Source organism: Epargyreus clarus, unplaced genomic scaffold, assembly GCF_041222505.1.
Source record: "Epargyreus clarus isolate Ecla_fem2 unplaced genomic scaffold, WU_Ecla_fem_2.2 ptg000009l, whole genome shotgun sequence".
Lineage (NCBI taxonomy): Eukaryota > Metazoa > Arthropoda > Insecta > Lepidoptera > Hesperiidae > Epargyreus > Epargyreus clarus.
In genome coordinates, this window is record NW_027332217.1 from 12,854,976 (window position 1) to 12,876,552 (window position 21,577).

Here is a 21,577-nt window from a genome sequence, read left to right on the forward strand (position 1 = left end):
GATATAAAGATATAATTCAAAATCGTCGGGGTTGATGAGTGATTAGCTCTTTGGTGAAGGTATATATCTTTTATATTACTCATTCGCGAGCTACTCAATTCTAATGGTAAGTCACCACTGCCGTCTATGGACATTGTTATGAACCCCTTATGAAATTAGATTTCTACCTGAGGTTGGATACCGATGCAGTGCTATACCTGAAGACTAAATAGGAATGCCTCGGTAAAGTATGTCTCCCTTACCACACCCTTAACACACCAGCTTAACACAGCTGTTATTGGGCAGAAATAGGAGTGGCGGTAATGCCGCATGAGTCGAATCACAAAAGACTCTACCATTTCCAAAATTTGAGAACTCTTAAGACTTCGAATTTAAATTCCTTTCTTTTTGGTAAGTGCAATTTCTCGTTTGAATCTTATCCGATACTGCCGGTGGTAAAGCTACTTATAAGTAGTTCAAAAAACCAATTAATGCTTTTAAATTAAAAAGTTTCAAATTACGTCGGGTGTCGGAGGATTTTTAACGAATGCAAAGCTGCTGTGGGATCGGTGACAGCTGTGAAGGGATTGGAAAGGTAGATAATCCCATAAAACACTTTTTGCCAGGCTCAAAACGATTTTGAATATACGGTTAGAAATTTCTACAACAAACGTAAAGTATAATTCAGTGGTAATGGTATATAGTGTTTTATTTTAACACATTTATTTTCTTGTAGGTTTTATGTCTCAATCTTGTTCGTAATATTTTTGACTTACAAAGTTACTTTCAATATCAATGTGTAGCCATGTTTTAAAATATAAAAATTGATTAGATAACTGAAATTAACTAGGAAAAAGATACATTTCTGATTGTTCAATTAAGTTCCTTTCGAAAACTTACTTAAGGTTTTTTTTTACAACGATAAACAATATACGAGTATCTTGTGCATTTATGAGTACATTTATAATATTTATAATAATTTAACATTTATAATAATTTGCGATAAGATATTTTAATGATTTTACGTACACAATTTCTCTAATCCATAAATGAAACATGAAGTAGGTATCCATCCGTTTTGTCCCTGTAGTCCCGGGACTAGAATAGGGCTACGGTATCCCCTGCCTGTCGTAAGAGGCGACTAGAAGGGGGCTTCCGGGGTTGCGGGCGGCAAGATTGGGAGGTCGAGCCGTCCAGCAAGCAACTCCGGAAAGGACGGCGGTATGTGTGGTCGCATACCGTCGTAAACACCAGACGGTGTGGTGAGTCCTGAAGCTCACCTAGGCGGAGCCCGAAGAGGCAACACGTTCAGAGGACTCCGGTTGCGTTCCGTAGGAGATCCCGGAATCCTCTTGGCAACGCTGAGGACGGCCACCGGGGGGGTTTTAGTGCGGTAACAATCCCACATAACCCCGTGTCGCTCCTACGACACTGGGTACCTTATGAAGGTTTCCCCCTCGTAAACAAAAAAAAGGTATCTATCCGTATAAAAACGTTGACGTCTTAAATATCTCACCGTATGTTTTCCCAAATCCGGTCCCTTAAACCCAAAGTAAGGTTTTCCTACTTACAGGTAAACCTATAAAGTGCCGAATTGCTTTATCCCAACACAACATTTGAATCAAAATTTGTATATAAAAGTAATTTGGTGAACCATTCGTTCTAACATCAAAGTTGTTTACGAAGTTTTATTTAGGATGATTTGAAAGGTGGCGTAATTTTATGGTGGCGATTTTCCAAAATGGATTTACTGTTCATCACCCGCGTTACACAGGTCTTTATAAAGGTAATGTTAATATTAGGTATTGCTATGTTAAACAAGCCTATTTGAAGTTAAATACAGATATCTACAGCAATGGCCACTGTAGGCTGTTTACTCCTCTATTTCGTAAAAAAGTCTACTGTTCGACTGCTGTAGTACCATAGTCATACCAATTTCTACTTTATATTGGCGGTAGCTGTACTTTGCCGTACTTTACCGTTTAAAATTTATCTAGGATTGACATTACACATAAGTGAATTGACTTCCGATCTAGCTCTTCTTCTAACTGAAAATTAATGCAAACAGATGTCTAACGGCAGTTTATTTCGATATTCTCTCTCACATACAATATGCTACTGACTGTGGCCCGTTAAGTCCAAAACGTAATTCACGTTAATTAAATTGGACATCGCCTCTTAATTAACGCCATTAAAATAAAAAGGTTACATAAACCGATTAAAACCGTTGAAAATCTGAACTTATTTCCCAATACCGCCATATTAACCCCTTCAACGCCATAAAACCCTCTTTTGTATGTTATTTAATATGATATTAACTCTCGTAAAATTCCATTCTGTGCTATTCGGACCCAATGAGTGAAATTTTAAATCATAATTTATTTATTTCTGTATGGATGTGACGTTTTAGGGTTAACTCGCTTTGATGGTATATTTTGGATTACAACCCGTCATTTCAGAAAAATGTCAAAGCCAGCTTTTCTTTATTCGTTTCTATGACTGACATTTTAAATGGAAATAAATGTTATAAATATATTAAACTAAAATTGTATAAGACTTTAGTAATTACTAGTTAATTAACACGTTTTAACATTTGTTCGTGCGTCTAATTCGAATTTATATGTCTAATGCCTGCACACAGATATATCTATTCCTGTCGTATACCAATAGATTTAATATGACAGACAGTACCCTTACCATGAGTTTTCAAAACATCCCACAATTTTACGTTACGTTTACTCAATACATTATACTGTTCCGTTTGCTTCAGTAGACTGAATAAACGTAACAATAAACAAGTGCTCAAGTCTTTTGTCTACCTCACATGTTCGCAAAAAAGAGAGACAAAACATAACGCGCGATTTTGTCAACTAGACATTTAATGTTACGTTACTGACACTATAGTTCTGATATAATCCGCTAGGGGCGCTGATTGGAAATTGTATGGGCAAATACGTAAACAAATACCAAAACAGTTATATTTGTCAAAAGGTAAAAACTCATGGTAAGGATACAGAACACAGTGCCATACAGTGTTCAGTTTAGTCTGAAAGGGCTACGGTTTGAGAACAGTGACAAGACAAAGGTACATTCAGAACCTGGCCGAGAACTCTGTTTATCAACGTGACCTTTTGGTCTTCAATATATCTTCTCAATTATCTATTAGGTAACACAAAACAACTGAGGGCTAAACAAAATTGATATATATCAATTTAATAAATATAAAAGTATAACTATTGTATCAAATATATTTTTTGTTCAATTATTGGAAACTTTTGACGTTATTATTAGGCATTTAATAATAAAATTAAAAATTAAAAGAGAATACCAAGTAGGTACCTAGTACAATAATAAAAATAATATTTTAAAGTCATAAATAAATGTTATAAGTTGCTGCAGGCGGAGACTAACATAGTTTTAGTATATTTTCTTTGTCATAAATACATATATAATGTTTTTTCTATCGTTAGTCTAAAAAAGAAAAGAGAGTTGTTAAACTATATCAACATCACTAGAAGGTGGTAGAACCCTTCCTAGGGTAGCGGCGCAACCATGGCCGACCTCAGGTACGAATATCCTATCTGGGGTTACACATGTCCATGAGCCATCACTTGGTCTGCAGATCCTATATTATAAAAAAAAACATCAGTTGATACACTGTTCTTGCTATTAATATTAGTTGAACCAGGATAAAAATACCTGTCCTTGTACACCCGTGCACGTTAAACGCAGTTGCCACGCAAACCGCACGTGCGATGCAATTGATACAATTGGACCTTGTATCTCGACCGCAGCACGTGCCTCTACATAAATGCTTACATATGTTGTAGGTGGATCGGGATATCGGACATGTCACAAAGTTCCCAGGAGTGTCGTAGTACAAGCAGTGTTAATAAATGCTAATTAATGTAAATAAAAGTTATTGGTTCCTGTTTATTTAAAGCTTACCTATGTGATTTTACCAAATCTTGCTTATCTTATAAATGATTATAGCAGGTACTTATTCGAGAAACTTATTACTTTGTTGGCTTTTCTGTAATAGCAATTAATTACTCAAATAGTAGGTACAAAAACATCAGCACTCTTGCGAAAAATGGATTCATCATTCAAATTCATTCGTTTATTTCATTGAAAATTGAGATCTTTCATGATAATAATTCAGACCGAGATTAGGATGCAATACGCTTTCCTTGAAGTTGCTAAAACATACTACTTACTCCTTAAATACATTTCGAAATGACGAATTCAAATATTGGGCGGTAACATTATACACAGGATAAGGATGGTAAAATAATATGCTTTGAAGTAATTATACCTCTAAAACAGCGTGCTTTGTTACATAATTACTTAATTAATATGTTGACTAATGTGTTGAATTAATCATAATTATATTATATATTGATGTTTACAAATTGAAATTAAGAGATCTATAACTATTCATGTACAACAAAAGGGAAATATTTGAAATATCTATTATTTCTTGATGAAATTAATAACATATACCTATATTGTTACATATGTATAGAAAGTTTTGCCTCCCGAGTCACCGCCGTTCCACCTATTTCTTCCTAATAACAGCAATGTTCAGCAATACTGTGTTCCTATTTGAAGGGTGTGATTAGTTAAACATAAGTCCGAGACCTTCCAACTTGATCCTCTCTAGTAGCAACGAATGATCAGAGGCTGTTAATCTTCTCTGGGTTTACCCTTACCATAAGATTGACATTTTGACAAATATGACTGTTTTGGTATTTGTTTACGTATTTGCCCATACAAATTCCCATCAGCGCCCCTAGCGGATTGTATCAGAACTATAGTGTCAGTAACCTAACATTAAATGTCTAAATTGACAAAATGGCGCTTTATGTTTTGTCTCTCTTTTTTGCGAACATGTCAGGCAGACAGAAAGACTTGAGCACTTACTTATTGTTACGCTTACTCAGTCTACTGATGAAAACGGAACAGAATAATGGATTGTTTAAACGTAACGTAAAATCGTAGGATGTTTTGAAAACTCATGGTAAGGATGGAGCTGTCCAATGATGGTAGTAGCCACTTGCCATCGGGTGGACTCTGCATTCTCCATTGCTACTTCAATATTACAAAAAAGAAATCTTCTAAAGCTTGGTGAATACCGTGATTTAGTTTTAAAAAATATGTCAGTCATTTACCGATAACGCATTTATTACACATTATTAGCAGTAATGTATTGATTTTGTCTGTGTATTCCCATTTTGTTATTACGATAAAAGATATCATTTTACATAATGTAAATTAATAAGGAAATGTTTACAGTATTATTTAATAACAAAACGCGTTACATCATATAAATTATAGGTAGTAACGCTAGACCAGAATATTAAGAAAATCTGTTGTGATGAAACCAAATTAAAAAGAATAATAATATAGACCAGACCTTGCATTTAGTCACCTAGAAATTGCACACTGAGATAAGTTTATTACTATTTATCACTGACGTCATAGTAAAAAATATTAGCGTACCTAATCTTCAGTAATACGTATTGAAACAGCGCAGTGCAGTACACTCTAGGACTCCCAGCCGTGGGCACTCGTGCCCAACAAGGGACATAATAGTTACAACCATGAATAAGTTTAATTTCATGCAAATAAATATATTTTTACAAGCTTTTGAAGGTGGTAGAACCCTTTGTGGTTCGACTCCGGCGGTACCACCTCCACACCTATTTCTACCTAATAACATCGGTGTTAGGCGCTGCTGTGTTCCGGTTTGGAGGGTGGTAAGGGAGACAGACTTTTCCGAGGCGTTCCAGCTTTTAATTAAGTTGCTCTGACTAGTAAAGTGCTAAATCTTGCAAGGTAAATTTGACCCACTCCCAGGTCAGGATTGAGCTGAAATTTTGATACAATTTCGATTTGAACCACAATGCATGGTTAGTGACGTCATTCTAGATATAATATGGTTGACGCTCCAATATGCCAACGAACGTCCCAATATTTGGGCCAATATATTTTTACACATAAAGGGATTTCTGAGACACGAAAAATAAATGACATCATTAATAACTATTTTTAAAAACCTTTTTAATATAAATGTATTGTGTAGACAACACTTATTAGAAGCCAATACGAAATATCCATGTGTGGTCGCTCCAATTAAAAATTGGAACAATGATAAGTTTGATATTAAAATTGACCCGTTTAAATATAATGTCATCTGTTGATTGGGTTTAGTCGTTGAATGTTAAGGAAATATGTTTATTTATGTTATTTCCTGAAATTTATGGTACCAATTACGAATGTAAAAAATATATATATACCTACTTAGGTACTTTATAATTAAAAATATTGACTGTCTGCTTGTTTTCTAGTTATCATTAATTTCTTACATTCTAATAAAAAATGCTTATGTCTAAACATTGAAAAATCTATCAAGAACCCAATTAGATGGAGCTTTTAGACTTAGACAGATGAATATACAATGATCAACATCGAAAAGATGGTGATTGAAAAATGCTCACAAGCAATAATAATACGACATAATTCATATAGTTGTGTCTAATTTTAATAACAAACAAGCATTTTCCTGGCCTCGCGTCAAAAATGGGCGTTAAAATTACCCCTTAAATAAAATAGGTTTGATGAGTACATTCCTACGATCGATAAGCATCCTTTATACTAAACAAAGGCTAACATACTGGCCGTGCCGCAAACAACCACGCATTCTTAGTATAAACTATTAATCAAATGATAAATTATATTGATAGTAACAACTTACGTCTTGAAAGATAGGTGGTTTGTCATTCGGCAGAAAATCACCAACAACAGTGTAATATCTACATCCATATGATTTTTTTATTGCACGAGCAATTCGCAACATTTTCGACTTTTTAAACACTCAAATTTTAGTTAAGTTACACTATTTAGTTAATTAATTGGCATTACGATGTGCGTCCGTCCGCTGTATACTTTGACGATGAACTCAAAACAAAACGAGAGCATTATCACCGCTGATAGTAGGTAAACTAAATATTGTTACATCAAATAACTTTAATACACAAAGGCAAAACTGTTTTACAACTGGTTACAGCTGGTGGTTTCTTTTAATTGTACGCTGGAGACTTATATAGTTTTGTAAAAGAAAAACCTGCAATAGAAGACGATCTTTATTACACACCTCGTATCTATAATAAAGAAGAAGGAAATGGTAGTATTGTGGTATAATGGTAGATATAAGATTATTTCTAAGATGAAATATGTGAATTAAGACAAATAATTAATAGTGAATAAGTAAGTACATAAGTAAGTTAGTGCGCGCCAGTGGACGAATTTTTAACTTTTATAGAATTTTAGAGCTATGAGAGAATGTCGCATGTAAATGTTTCGATACGATTATGTTCATATTTTTTGGTATCATTCAGATAAGCATTTTAACCTGGAAACATTCGTTTTTTTTTTAATAAAAATCGTATAATTCAATTTGTAGGTAGGTAACAATAGGTAGGTACAGGCACAGATTATTAATATGAGTTACTTTTTAAGATTCACTACTACTACTACTACTACTTTTGAGATTGAAACTCTATCTCATAACTTTGAATATCTATAAATTTGAATCTACGTTTGATCGGCTTACTAGTAAATATTACATAGTGTTGTATGTAGTAGTTCTATTAAATATATAATGAAGCAAGCACGTTTCGTTCACTATGATTGTAGAAGTAAACATACCTTGGATACAATATGCATATAACTGCATTGACTGCATAAATTACATAAATATACGTAATAGTTACGCAGGACTAGTCGTCCTGCTGTTATTTTGTATATTCATAAGTCCGTTAAGCAGGAAATACTAGCTACTACTAGCTACTACTAGCTATAATGTTATACTAGTGACTTTATTTTAAAATATTAATAGCTTTTTCCATTGTCCATTTGATGGTAAATGGCTACTGCCGCCCATGGACATCTGTAATCAACCCCAGATAGGATTAGATATTCCTACCTGAAGTCGGCCGCAGATGCGCCGCTTCCCCTGAGGACTAAACTCGAACGCTACTACTATGAGATTCATACTACTACTGATGTACTCCATGCTTGCACGGTGTGTAAATATCGGTTACGATGTGTGAATTTAATTTGTAAAATATGTACCTATTTTCCTGAAATCTTGTAAATAAATTACCTGTTGTAATTACAAAAAAAATGTAAAAATAAGGCCAACTGGTAAAATACTCTTTGTCACTTCCAAAATTAAGACGAATCTATCGACATCTATTATCCATCAAGCTGTTTTCCCATTCGGCTATAGGACGTGCAAAACAATGAAACATGCATGCTCGAACATTACCCGTCGTAACTTAACAAACTCTCATAATGAAAATGTTAATGAAACAGAGTTACCGCGGTCACGGTCAACTATATCACTAAGTGAAGTTATGTTCCGTTTCAAATCACATAGAAAACGACAAGACAGTAAAATCATAAAGATAATCATAAAGATAAACTAATCTTCAAGTTTAATCTGACAATCAAACAAACACAATCACGTTCTGAGGCAGCCGGTTACTGTTTGATTTAGTTTTCTCTAGATTTTACTCATATTTGGAGTGGAAAAATTCATAAATACTTTAGAATTTAGTATCACTACCTAATAGGTGAATAAATATAAAAATTAATTATTTCTAAATGAAAGTAATGATGTATGTATATTCGATACATCTACCTATGTAGAAATCTACTTTGTAATAGTAGTGTAGTGTCTTGATTGTTTTTTTTTAGTTAAAGGTAAGAAACGAACATTCAATTGCAGACTAGCATGAATTGGTCCACTGCCGCCCATGGACATCTGTAACCTTTTGTAACTAACTCCTTTTTTTATAATATAGGAGTAGCAGACGAGCATGTAGTCCACCTGATGGTAAGTGGCTACTGCCGCCCATGGACATCTGTAATCAACCCCAGATAGGATTAGATATTCCTACCTGAGGTCGGCCACAGATGCGCCGCTACCCCTAAAGGACTAAGCTGGAACGCCTCTGAAAAGTATATTCCTTATAGAACAGGGGTTCTAGAAAGCTAATCACAGATGTGTCGTCAATTCTGAGAATGACATTTTTTTTACAACAGTGTAACATACTAGAGGAAAAGAAAAATTATAATATGTCTCTTTGATAATTATGATGGTTGCCTCACGTGTATGTCAACCAGAATCCACACTCTTCCACCGAAACGCTGGAACTAACGCTAGTAAAAGATGTGGCGGTGATCCTTTTTTTTTAAATATAGGAGTAGCAGACGAGCATGCAGTCCACCTGATGTTAAGTGGCTATTGCTGCTCATGGACATCTGTAATCAACCCTAGATAGGATTAGATATTCCTACCTGAGGTCGGCCACAGATACGCCGCTACCCCTGAGGACTATGCTAAAAAGCCTCGGTGCAAGGGGGTACTAACATCTTTACCCCAAATGTAAACCTCACCTGCACGTGGTGCACCCTGCTAAACAACAGACGGGGCTATGACGACCGACTGATGGCGGAATAACCATCCAAAACTCGCTAGGCAAAGTCACACAGGCAGCGGCGGGCAGCAGCGCCGCTTGTTCACGAAGATGCCTAGCACTGCGATCACCAACCCGCTTGCCCAGCGTGGTGATTAGGGCAAATAAACCCTCATGAGTAGTGCCACAACAGAACGGCCCCCAGTTCCCGGCAGCCCTACTATTCCTGGCCAAGGTAGCGGTCACGGTCACGGTAGGGCGAGGGGTGCGAAGAATCCCCGGGTTACGGTAGGCTACCACCGACGACTGTTTTTGGCGACTTATAATGGAAGAACACTGCGACTGGACGAACATATTACGGAACTCGAAGTAGAGTTGAGCAACATGAACTGGCACATACTGGGGTTATCGGAAGTCCGAAGAGAGGGTGAGGACACGATGACCCTAGAATCCGGGAATCTCCTCTATTTTCGAGAGGGTGACCATCTTTCCCAGGGTGGCGTGGGATTCCTCGTCAACAAAGTCCTCATAAATAACGTAGTGGAGGTCAGCAGTGTGTCGAACAGGGTAGCATACCTCGTACTTAAATTAACCAACAGGTATAGCCTGAAGGTTATACAGGTATATGCGCCGACTTCGACGCACTCCGATGAAGAGGTTGAGGTGCCTTATACGAAGATATCGTTACGGCTATCAACAAAACATCTAAGACCCACTTCACCGTTATTTTGGGAGACTTCAATGCCAAAGTGGGAGTACAAGAATTCGACGAATCGGTTATTGGACCATATGGTTTCGGACGCAGAAATCACAGGGGGCAAATGTTGGTGAACTTCCTGGAGGGACAGGGGCTTTTCTTAATGAATTCATTCTTTAAGAAAAGACCCCAAAGGAAGTGGACCTGGAAAAGCCCCGACAGTGTGACAAGAAATGAGATCGACTTCATCATGACGGATAAAAGGTGCATATTCAGAGATGTCTCGGTGATCAATAGATTTAATACTGGAAGCGATCACCGGCTTCTAAGAGGCACTCTGGATATAGATTACAGGCTCGAGAGGCGCCGCTTGATGAGGTCGACGCTCCGTCCAAATGCGTCCGAAATCAACATCGATTGCAAAATGTTCCAACTAGAATTAAAAAACCGATTCGATTCGCTGGAAACCACGGCTAATGTTGACGAGGAATTACATAATTTGGTGGAGATTGTTCGTACTGCGGGTCGAGGGCATTTTGGGCAACGTCGGAATACCAGAGAGTCTAAACTCTCCAGCGAAACTCTGGAGCTCATGAGGAAAAGACGAGAAACAACGCACACCGCATCAGATTGGCAGATTTCCAGCAAACACATCAAAAGATTGATAAGACGAGACTTACGCCGCGCGAACACTCTCAGGATTCGGGAAGTGATCGAGCGGAATAAGGGATACAAGACCTTACCGCAACCGCTGGGAAAAAGTCATCTGAATACAATTCGTACATCTCAAGGCACGCTCGTCTCCTCTACTCCAGAAATTCTCGCTGAAACCGAGAAATTTTATAAACACCTGTATTCCGCACGTGCTCCTAAGCCTTCGGCCCGTGTTGATGATCCAAGGGCCGAATTAACACGCCACTTCACCGAGGACCTCCCTGATGTCGACCTGGGCGAGATTAGGATTGCTCTTGAACAGCTTAAAAACAACAGAGCTCCGGGAGATGACGGAGTTACAACAGAACTTCTCAAAGCTGGAGGATCCCCTCTGCTTCGTGAGCTACAGAGGCTGTTCAACTCCGTCATTCATAATGGTACAACACCGGAAGCGTGGAGCAGGAGTGTGACAGTGCTGTTCTTCAAAAAGGGTGACAAAACTCTTCTAAAGAACTATAGGCCTATCGCACTCCTGAGCCACGTGTACAAGCTGTTCTCAAGAGTGATTACGAACCGTCTCGCCCAGAAACTTGACGCCTTCCAGCCGCCGGAGCAGGCAGGTTTTCGAAAAGGCTACAGCACCGTAGACCACATTCATACCATACGGCAGATTATACAGAAAACTGATGAGTATAATCTGCCTCTATGCCTGGCGTTTGTGGACTACGAGAAAGCCTTCGACTCCATCGAAACCTGGGCTGTTCTGGAGGCACTGCAGAGATGCCGCATAGATTGGCGATACGTAGAGGTGATGAAATGTCTCTATAATGCCGCCACGATGACCGTCCAAATTCGAAACCAGAAGACGAATCCTATCCAACTGCGTCGAGGCGTAAGACAGGGCGATATAATATCGCCGAAACTGTTTACGAACGCATTGGAGGACGTCTTTAAAACGCTAAACTGGGATGGACGGGGCATCAATATTAATGGTGAATACATTTCTCACCTCCGTTTTGCTGACGATATCGTCATCTTAGCGGAGTCTCTGCAGGACATCGAAGAGATGCTGCACAGCCTGAATGATTCATCCCGACGTGTTGGTCTCGGCATGAACCTTGACAAGACAAAGGTCATGTTTAACGAGCACGTCATGCCGAGACCGGTAATGATCGGAACATCGGCTATTGAAGTTGTTTCTGAGTACATTTATCTGGGCCAAATTCTAAGACTCGGCAGGAACAGCTTCAATCGTGAAGTGGATAGACGCATACAGTCGGGCTGGGCAGGATATAGGAAGTTTCGTCAAGTCTTCTCGTCGCCAATACCACAATGCCTAAAGGTTAAGGTCTTTAACCAGTGCGTCTTGCCGGCTATGACCTACGCTGCCGAAACGTGGACTCTGACTTTGGGACTAGTCCACAAGCTAAAGGTGGCTCAGCGAGCTATGGAACGAGCTATGCTCGGAGTTTCTTTGCGGGATAAAATCCGTAATACGGAGATCCGGCAAAGAACGGGAGTAACCGACATAGCTCAAAGAATCAGCAAGCTGAAGTGGCAGTGGGCTGGTCACATATGTCGCAGAACCGATGGCCGATGGGGCAGGCGAGTTCTCGAATGGCGACCACGTATCGGCAGACGGAGCGTAGGACGCCCTCCGGCACGCTGGACCGACGACCTTAAGAGGGCTGGTGGTAGTGGCTGGATGAGGGCAGCGGAGGACCGAGTGTTGTGGCACACCTTAGGGGAGGCCTATGTCCAGCAGTGGAATAACAAGGGCTGATGAAAATGATGATGCTATATCACTGAAAAAATAATCAACTTTAATATTTCATGAGCAATTACATTACTCTTACTATTTGTCATACACATTAAAAATACTGAATCAATTGTTTACAAAGTAATTAGATGTTATCACACGCATGCCTCATGTTACTCGATATATGATAACACTATCACATTTATATGCTTTCGTTTAAACTCTACAATAGAGCGACACAAGGGCGTAAGATTTAATACATTCTAATGATAATATAATTGTTAAAAGAGAAATTAATTGGAACAAGAAATCTTATAACTGAGATCTTTTTTTAAACATAGATACAAATACAACTTATATATAAAGCAAGTGGTATTAGTGTTATAGAGAATAGATATGCGTGACTGAGACTTTCGATTCTGAAAACTTCTCGATTGAGACTTAAGATGTCAAACTTCTTGTATTCAATTATTTATAAAAAAAAATGAAAAATATTTTATTAAATTATTACTAGTAAGAATGCTATCACTCTTAAAATAAATATACATTCCTTTATCTAGAATATGTTACCACTTCAAACTGTAATATTTCTCTGCAATTATGGCCTGATTTATCATATTCTTTTATGATTTTATAACATTAATACAATTGTGTAATAAATATTTATTATTTATAATATAGAAGTAGTATACGGGCATACAGTCCACCTGATATATCAACCCCAGATAAGATTCCTAACCTGAGATCGGCCACAGATGCGCCAGTACTCCTGACGTCTAAGCTGTACCCTTACCATGAGTTTTTACGTTTTGACAATTATGACTGTTTTGGTATTTGTGTACGTATTTGTCCTTACAATTTCAATCAGCGCCCCTAGCGAATTTTATCAGAACTTGGACTGGTATGTCACTCCTACCACTCAGTACAAACCAGAACACAGCAGCGCTTTACACTGCTGTTCATATCCTATAAGTACCTTATCCTATCTCAAATAAGGTGTCCCACCTGAGGTCGTTAACAACAGCAAAACTTAAGCTGCAATGCGTCGTCAAGTCATCCCACCTGCTGGGCATGGATGTCCTCTAGAATGTAACATACCCGATCCTTTAATTATTACGTCTTTATTGACTCTATTTAATATAAAGCTCGTGCAAACTATAAACACGCTATTTGCATACATAGGTAGGTACAATAAACTCAATCAAGCAGTAAAGTGCGTCAACGAGTCATCATTGCACCGAGTGCATTAATAAAAGTACTCATTAGCGTTCAAGGTTTTATTATATAGGAGGAATGAAGAACACAAAATGAAAAATAATGCTTTCTATATATACCGATACATGTACCTGTCTGCAAATGAGTTTTCGGCCTAGAATCTAGATGGAGATCGAACCCGAAATCCTCTTCCTTTTTAATAGGTAAATAGCACAGTGCTATATTGTGATTACCACAGATACATTTACCTACAAATGAGTTATCTGCCTAGATTGAGATCGAACCCGGAACCCTCTTCCTTTTAAACTGGTAAAACTATTTTCAGTGCTACATTGTGATCACTATCTTAAAAATTAAATAAAATTATTGTGACTGAGAAGCTTTTTATAGCATTCTACGATAATTTTGGGTAAATTGCGATTCAGGTATGAAGAACGGTACTCCTTCAAAACTGAACGGTACACCTTCAAACGAAGGTGGTAGGTAGGTAGGTCCTTTGTGGTTCGACTTCGGAGGCACCACTGCCACGCCTATTTCTGCCTAATACCGGCAGTATTAAGCGTTGCTGTGCTCCACCTTGATTTAAAATATACTTTATAAATAATGTAACTATCCTGCAAGGCTTTAATACTTGTATACAGGGTATTCTACAACGATCTTAATAAGAAATCTAGTCAAGAAGTCTATTATGTCTTAGTTTATAAAATTGAGGATGTTTTACTTAAAATAAGCGACCGAAAAAGAAAACAATAAGCCATTTCATTATCAAGTAACGAAGTAGCCAATTTGTTACGATTCTTGATTACCGAGATGTCCCGTGGGATGGCAGTTAATTTAATTATGTATAAGATGACTTCCTTTGAAAATTTTAAAGTTATCCACAAAGGAGCAGACGACGTTCAATCGTCAGAATTGTTATTCAAACCACGGTCAACTTACCTACACAAACAACTTGTAACAGTAAGTACTATTTACAAAGTATGTTATGTCATCATCAACACATTAATATAATCTAGTATTTTATATAAACCCTGTGTTTTAAGATGTCGTAGAAGGATAAAACGACCATCTTAGATCTCAAACGATCGGTACCTTTGATTGGATTCAGGTAGAAACTGTCCTATATGGACTTGTGTACGAAAGTCCCTGGGTAACATCACGTCAGGTGGACTGCATGCCCATTTGCCACTTCAATATAATAAATTGAAATTTATGACAGGATAGGACCCGATATCGCGAGAGTGAGAGCTGTACCAACCTATATAATACCAGTTTGCTATCAGAGCTCAAACTGACTTATGTAATAATATTTATCGCACAATTAATATTTCTAACATTAATGATGATTAAGTGTGTTGTACTTCTACTCAAATGCTTTGTCTTTTAATATATGTTGTGCAGCTATTAAAATAAATAAATACATTTAAAATGAGACATAAACATAACTGCTATTTTCCAAGTATGTTTTCAAACTGTCTCTATATACAATTTTTCAGGACCTTTGATCGTTAATAAAAAGCTGTATAATGTCTAGAAAAAGTCTTTTTAACGTATTTTTACTCGCTTCACTTAATTTCAAATGTAACTAAATAACAAACGGTTTAATCCAATTTTGGAAGATTTTTTAATTATTGACAGCACCCAACAAGCATATAGTTCACAAAATTTTAAGCCGCCCATAAACATAACCAACGAAAATGATATCCTTCGTATTAATTTGAAACACCACAACAGCTGTACGTATAAATAAAAATCGTACTTACAGTCAAATGCCGTCCGTGAACACTGAAATTCCGAAGAAAGCCTCCTCTGTGCATCTTCGAAAACTTATTTGTCACAGCACAAGCGTTCAGACCAGTCAGTAGGATGTTATAGAACATTGTGGTATTATTTATCGAGTATTTTAAGTGTATGAAGTGTTTATATAATAGGAACAATTAATACATGTTTGCAAATCGGTTGTGAGTGGTTAACTGCGATAGTGGCAATATGAGATCTGTTCTTATGTCCTAGTGTGACGCGTTTGATAAAGTAGGTAGTAGGTATGTATCATTATTATCAGAATAGTTAGGTATGTACGATTCCTCCAGGAAATTTAATTTGTAATCGCAAAACTGTGTTCGTTACGCCATTTTTGACAAATCAGTGGGTGGAAAGTCACGCGTGTACAAGATGGTATTATCGTCACCCGAAAATATTTTGGAATCTAAATATTGCCTCATAGGAACAATGTTCAGTAGTAATTTTTTGTACATCATTATGTATATCTGACTCACAAAGAGGTTACAAAGTCCACCCATTATAGTTGACTTCGTGTTGTTACTATCTTCTTCTTTAAAGCCTCTTTAACAGGTAAATACTCTATCAACCAGAAACAAAACAGAAATATATTTGATCACCTTTATCTGCCCTGTCGGGGTTCTACTGAGAACTCTGCGTTAAGAGCGGTTAAGTCACAGCGCCACGGTACCCAAAAAAGTCAAGTACTGCAAATATTACACTACCCACGAAACATAAAAAAAATAGCTGCTACCTATGACTTATTATAATTTTTATGATGGCGTCATTTACAATGCAACTATTTGCGTCATTTTTGCATGTGTAATTAGCGCAGGATTTATAAATGTTAAAAAATACAAAGTAGCATAGTGAATATGATGTGCCTACAATCCTCTAAAAACCACATTAATTTCTATTAATCAAAATAAAAACTTAGTAGAAAACATATACATTACATAGCTACAACAATAAAGTACAAAAAAATATCTGATAAAAAATATTTTTGCTACCAATAATTGCTACCAAAAATATTTTGGCTCCCAAAAATACCTAAAGTATTTAATCTTTAATAGAGTTCAACATACAAAAAATGTTAGACTTATATGAAATCGCGAAAACAAACTTATTTGCGTGAATTACATATTATAATAAGAGTTCCGTGGTACGAGTGATTAGATAACATTAGGTCAATATTTACTATGTCTACGTTTAGATTAATAAATACGCAAACATCATTATACTAATAATAATTTATTATGTAATATTATGAGTAGCTACAGTTCCGCCTTGATTTCTAACATTTTTATCTAATGTTATTTAACTTTAGCAAACGCGAATTTTTGCAACAATATTTGTTTCACAAAATAGTATTATTACAAACGTTCTCTTGTATAACACGAAACACATTGCTAAATTGTTATTTTCTCATTTATTTTCCTGTCGCGCGTGTTTGTGGCCTCACGCGCGTCCAACCCGCCATTTGCGTCTTATTATTTCATGTACAGCAGGTATAGCCTAGCGGTTAAGAAACTCGGCCTCTCAATCGAGGGGACCGAGGTTCAAATTCCAGGCACGCACCTCTGATTTTTCAAAATTATGTGCGTATTAAAAATTAATTATCACTTGCTTAAACGGTGGAGGTAAACATCGTGAGAAAACCTGCATACCTGAGAGATTTATAAAAAAATAAATCTCAAAGGTATGTGAAGTTCACCAATACGCACTTGGCCAGCGCGGTGGACTATGGCCTAATCCTTCTCATTCTGAGAGGAGACCCGTGCCAAGCAGTGGGACAGTAACGGGTTGATAATGATGATGATTTCATGTACATACGGGTCGCGATAACACTGCCGTGAATTAGAGCGTTTTTCCTATCACGCATGTTTACGCCCGCGCTTGCGTTCCTACCGCAACCTCGCAACTCGCTGCAGTTTCTTCGCGATCCATGTGCGTACGAAACGATAGGACTCAAGAGGATGAAAGCGGATGAAACGCGTGTGCGTGTGTAAAGAAACGCGACAGTAAAAACGCCCTTAATTCATGTGTGCGAATGTGACGAGTAGCGTGTGGAATAACACGCGCGACAAGACCAACTATATTTGTGACGTCACGAAGCTTATGATCTGTTATGAATGACTCCCATCTACATAATTAAGCTCTCTATAAAGGGTCTATAAAGCTTCTAATATTGGAGAACCAATAATAAAACTGCGTAATTAACCTCCATTCGCCACAAAATAGTTTAAACACTCACTCTACCACAAAATACCTAATTGATCCTACATTAATTTGAATGGCCTCCCGCCCACCTTGATTGTCTAGGACCACAAATAGAACATAGGTACGAAAGTTTATCTATTAGCGTTTTAAGCCTTGAAGGCAAAACAACATCATTTGTTGTTTCGCCCTTAGGCTTAACCTTATTTTCGAGTACTGAATAAGTGATCTAAAAGACAGAATTGTAAAATCCCTTTGAGAGATTTTTTTATTAAAACAAATAGAGCTGCCTACAATCCAACAGTATCTAATGAAAACAAAGAAAGTAATATATTGATGTGAAAATAAGCAAGTGTATTGTGTGGCGGTGGTCTCGGAGTATGATTAAGCAACATTCTCTTATTTGAATAAGTTACCTAAACTTACTAAGTTAAATTTATGCAGATTAAGAGACAGGTCTTTATTTTATGGCAGCTCCAATGTGTGAGACAGAATACCATGCATGATATATTATAAATATAAATTCGTAAAGTAGCACCATTTGTATTGCCACTGCGCCTGCTATTTAATCTTAATTAGTATAAAAATAAAAACCCAACTGCTTGAAATTGATTAACTTAAAATAACAGTAATGTAAGTCACACAATTTAGACGAATCCATCAACACCTCATATGGTAAAGGCTGTAGGGCGTACCAGAAAACGTGACATGCATATCTACGCTTTGAAGTCGGATAAAAAAGCATCGCACTCAGTTATGGGTTAAGGCACAGTATAAGGATATTTGTACCGTGGTTAAGAGCTTCGTAAAAGCAAATACACGTTTTTTATATTATATAGGAGTAGCAGACGAGCAGGCAGTCCACCTGATTGTAAGTGGCTACTGCCGCCCATGGATATCTGTAATCAACCCCAGATAGGATTAGATATTCTACCTGAGGTCGGCCACAGATACGCCGCTACCCTTGAGGACTAAGCTGGAACGCCTCGGAAAAGTATGTCTCCCTTACCACACCCTTCAAAACGTTATTAGGCAGAAATAGGTGTGGTGGTGGTGCCGGAGTCGAACCACAAAGGGTTCTACCATTTTTAACACTTACCTAAGATGTTCCAAATTTTCCTGAGATGTAATGATACATCTATGGCCAACCTTACGTAGGTATATTTCATCGTATTCTTCTTTGATAACTGCCTACTTAATTGAGGTTCATTCTAAGCGTAACTGTATTTCTCGCAAAATATTTCTTTTCTCTAAAAACCATAAAGCGTAGATAAAACACAAACAAGAAATTCACTGACACAAATAGAAAACTTCATCAAAGCTCGAAATTATTTGACAACAATCAACAATGGATTGTCACTGCAGTTAATCAACCAGTCTGTTCACATGCAAAATATTTAAATAACCATGTGTTAAAGGCCTCATATCCAGAAGCATGTGGGGCAAAGCTAAATGATCGGTAAAATTTTAGCTTCGACGAAAGGCAAGCCATGTACCTGTCCCCAAGGGAAGTTATGCACACCGTGCAAGCTTATGAAGACCAGGAAATCTTTGAAGTATTTATTTTTTTTCTTTTTCAATTAAAATTTGTTGTAATTGATTTTTAAAGTCATATTAACATTCTTACCTGAGCAGTAGGTCACTTATTAGATTCATGCTTAAGTGGTAACGTTTTAACACTTCAGCATATGAACTCTTTGGGTATCTTGGGATGAAGACTCAGTGTTAGTTGGGAGATTACATGATTACTGCGCCAAATAAAACACAATTTATTCATGTAAAAAAATATAAAGAAAACTGATTGTTCAATCTACTTGATGGTAAGCAGTCACTGTCGTCCATGGACATTTGTCCACAAATAAAACAGGAGACTTGTTTGAAGTCATTCACAACATAGAAACTTTTTATTTGTTCCTCACGGAAATCAATAAACTTTTCTAATTTATTTCCGAGAAATAAATTAAGAATCTTAAAATACAGTTGCATATGTTCGATTCCAAAAACCCAAGTTTACTTAATTAAAATTAAACAATTAAATATATTTTTGTCACTTGTAGGTAATCAAAGAATTAGGTACCCTAGTTAAAGTATAAGTATATCCACAGGCCTCAAATTTTCGTCGAAGAACCAAAGCGTCTCCCGGTTCCAATAATAGTAAGCTATTCCAAGCAAAATCCAGTAAAAATCCAAGACTTTAGTACACGACGCCGACGATGGAATTCGCGAAAATCACGAAAACAGCAATATGAATCGAACCCGTGCAAAATTCTTAACTTTTGCCAATGGTATAAAAGAAGGAAGGCTCTGAAAGAATTAATAAGAGAGAACAAAAGAGAAAAAGAAAGACGAAGGAGAGAAGAATATGAACAAGAACGTCTAAATGACCTAATACGATGGGAACAAGTGAAAAGACAGTATGGAAAACCAAAATACGAACCAATACCAAGAACCATTGTTGAGGAGCAAAAAGAAGTAAATATCAAAGAGCCTAAATCTGAGCCTTTGGTTTGGCCAGCTCCGAAGAAGGAACGTTTTTATAATAGGAAAACGAAAGAGAAGCCCATAACCTGGTCAACTCCCGCGCGTAAAGTGAAGAAAAAGAAAACCATCAAAGAAACTTCAACCACCGCCAAGCCCCGTTATGGGACTAAACATGTGTCGGTAAAAAAATAGTAAGTATTCGTACCTACTTTATAGTATTCATAGAGCGCTAGAAAGACGATAACCTTAAAAACCTTATATACTATTTTCCCGCATAGGGGATATTTTATTCTTTACTATACGGATGTAACACATAGATCCGAATTCAATCCTCGATCAGGCAGCATGTAAATGAAAAATTGACATGTCTGTCCTAAATTGAAGGGTAGTAGAGCCAGTATGATTATACCGGGAAGGTACCACCGCCACATCTATTTCTACCGAGAAGCAGTTCTGAAATTCAGTAGTAAGGTGAGGATGATAAGTGAGGATGCGCGCTAACTTACATAATGAGGAGATACCTAATAACAGCAGTGTTAGGCGCTGCTGTGGTCCGGTTTGAAGGGTGTGGTAAGGGAGACAGACTTTTCCGAGGCGTTCCAGCTTAGTCCTCAGGGGTAGCGGCGCATCTGTAACCGACCTCAGGTAGGAATATCTAATCCTATCTGGGGTTGATTACAGATGTCCATGGGCGGCAGAAGCCACTTACCATCAGGTGGACTGCATGCTCGTCTGCTACTCTAATATTATAAAAAAAAACTATTTTAATCCTCAAATGTGACTCAGTATTTGCATGCAGTGACTTGTCAATCAATAAAAAAACAAGACGTCCTATATTTCTATATTATAATACGAGTAATATGCATTTTACACAATATTTACATTTCAGTGACCCAAAAGACACGATAACCAATCGCTTCGTCAACTATTGTTACCGCGTCTGTTGTCAGTTCTACTGTTGCCTCACTTGCATTCTGGTTATAGCATTTGTAGTCATTTTTATCCTATAAACACTTGTATCTGAATATGCATTAAAATATTGTAAAGTTCATTATGCGTTTTTATTTTAAAATTATCTTACCTTCAAAACATGTATTCGTTGAACAATATTAGAATGCTAAAAGGTTTGAAGGTGGTAGAACCCTCTGTGGTTCAACTTTGGCAGCACCAACGCGACACCCGTTTCTGCCTATAGAAGTATTAAGCGCTGTTGTGTTCTGGTTTGAAGGGTGTAGTGGGAGACATACTGTTCAGAGGCGTTCCAGCTTAGTCCTCAGGGGTAGCGGCGCATCTGTGGCCGACCTCAGGTAA

General features: G+C 37.3%; 1 protein-coding gene and 1 long non-coding RNA gene across 3 annotated transcripts in view; one reads left to right on the forward strand and one right to left on the reverse strand.

Annotated features, from left to right (window-relative positions):
• Window positions 1-15,800, reverse strand: part of P5CS (Delta[1]-pyrroline-5-carboxylate synthase) — a 42,655-nt gene extending 26,855 nt beyond the window's left edge. Inside the window, exon 1 of one of the 2 annotated variants that reach the window (XM_073076755.1) lies at window positions 15,553-15,800. In XM_073076755.1, the coding sequence (XP_072932856.1) occupies window positions 15,553-15,669 (117 nt within the window). In that variant the 5' untranslated portion in view covers window positions 15,670-15,800. Of the gene's footprint in view, window positions 1-6,736; window positions 6,915-15,552 lie in introns of those variants that run through there. The other variant, XM_073076756.1, reaches the window with a different exon arrangement.
• A 3,293-nt stretch (window positions 15,801-19,093) lies between these two features.
• On the forward strand, window positions 19,094-21,317 carry LOC140744660 (uncharacterized). Its single transcript, XR_012102575.1, has 3 exons — window positions 19,094-19,341; window positions 19,891-20,457; window positions 21,156-21,317. It is a non-coding gene; the product is annotated as an uncharacterized LOC140744660 (long non-coding RNA).
• The last annotated feature ends 260 nt before the right edge of the window (window positions 21,318-21,577 follow it).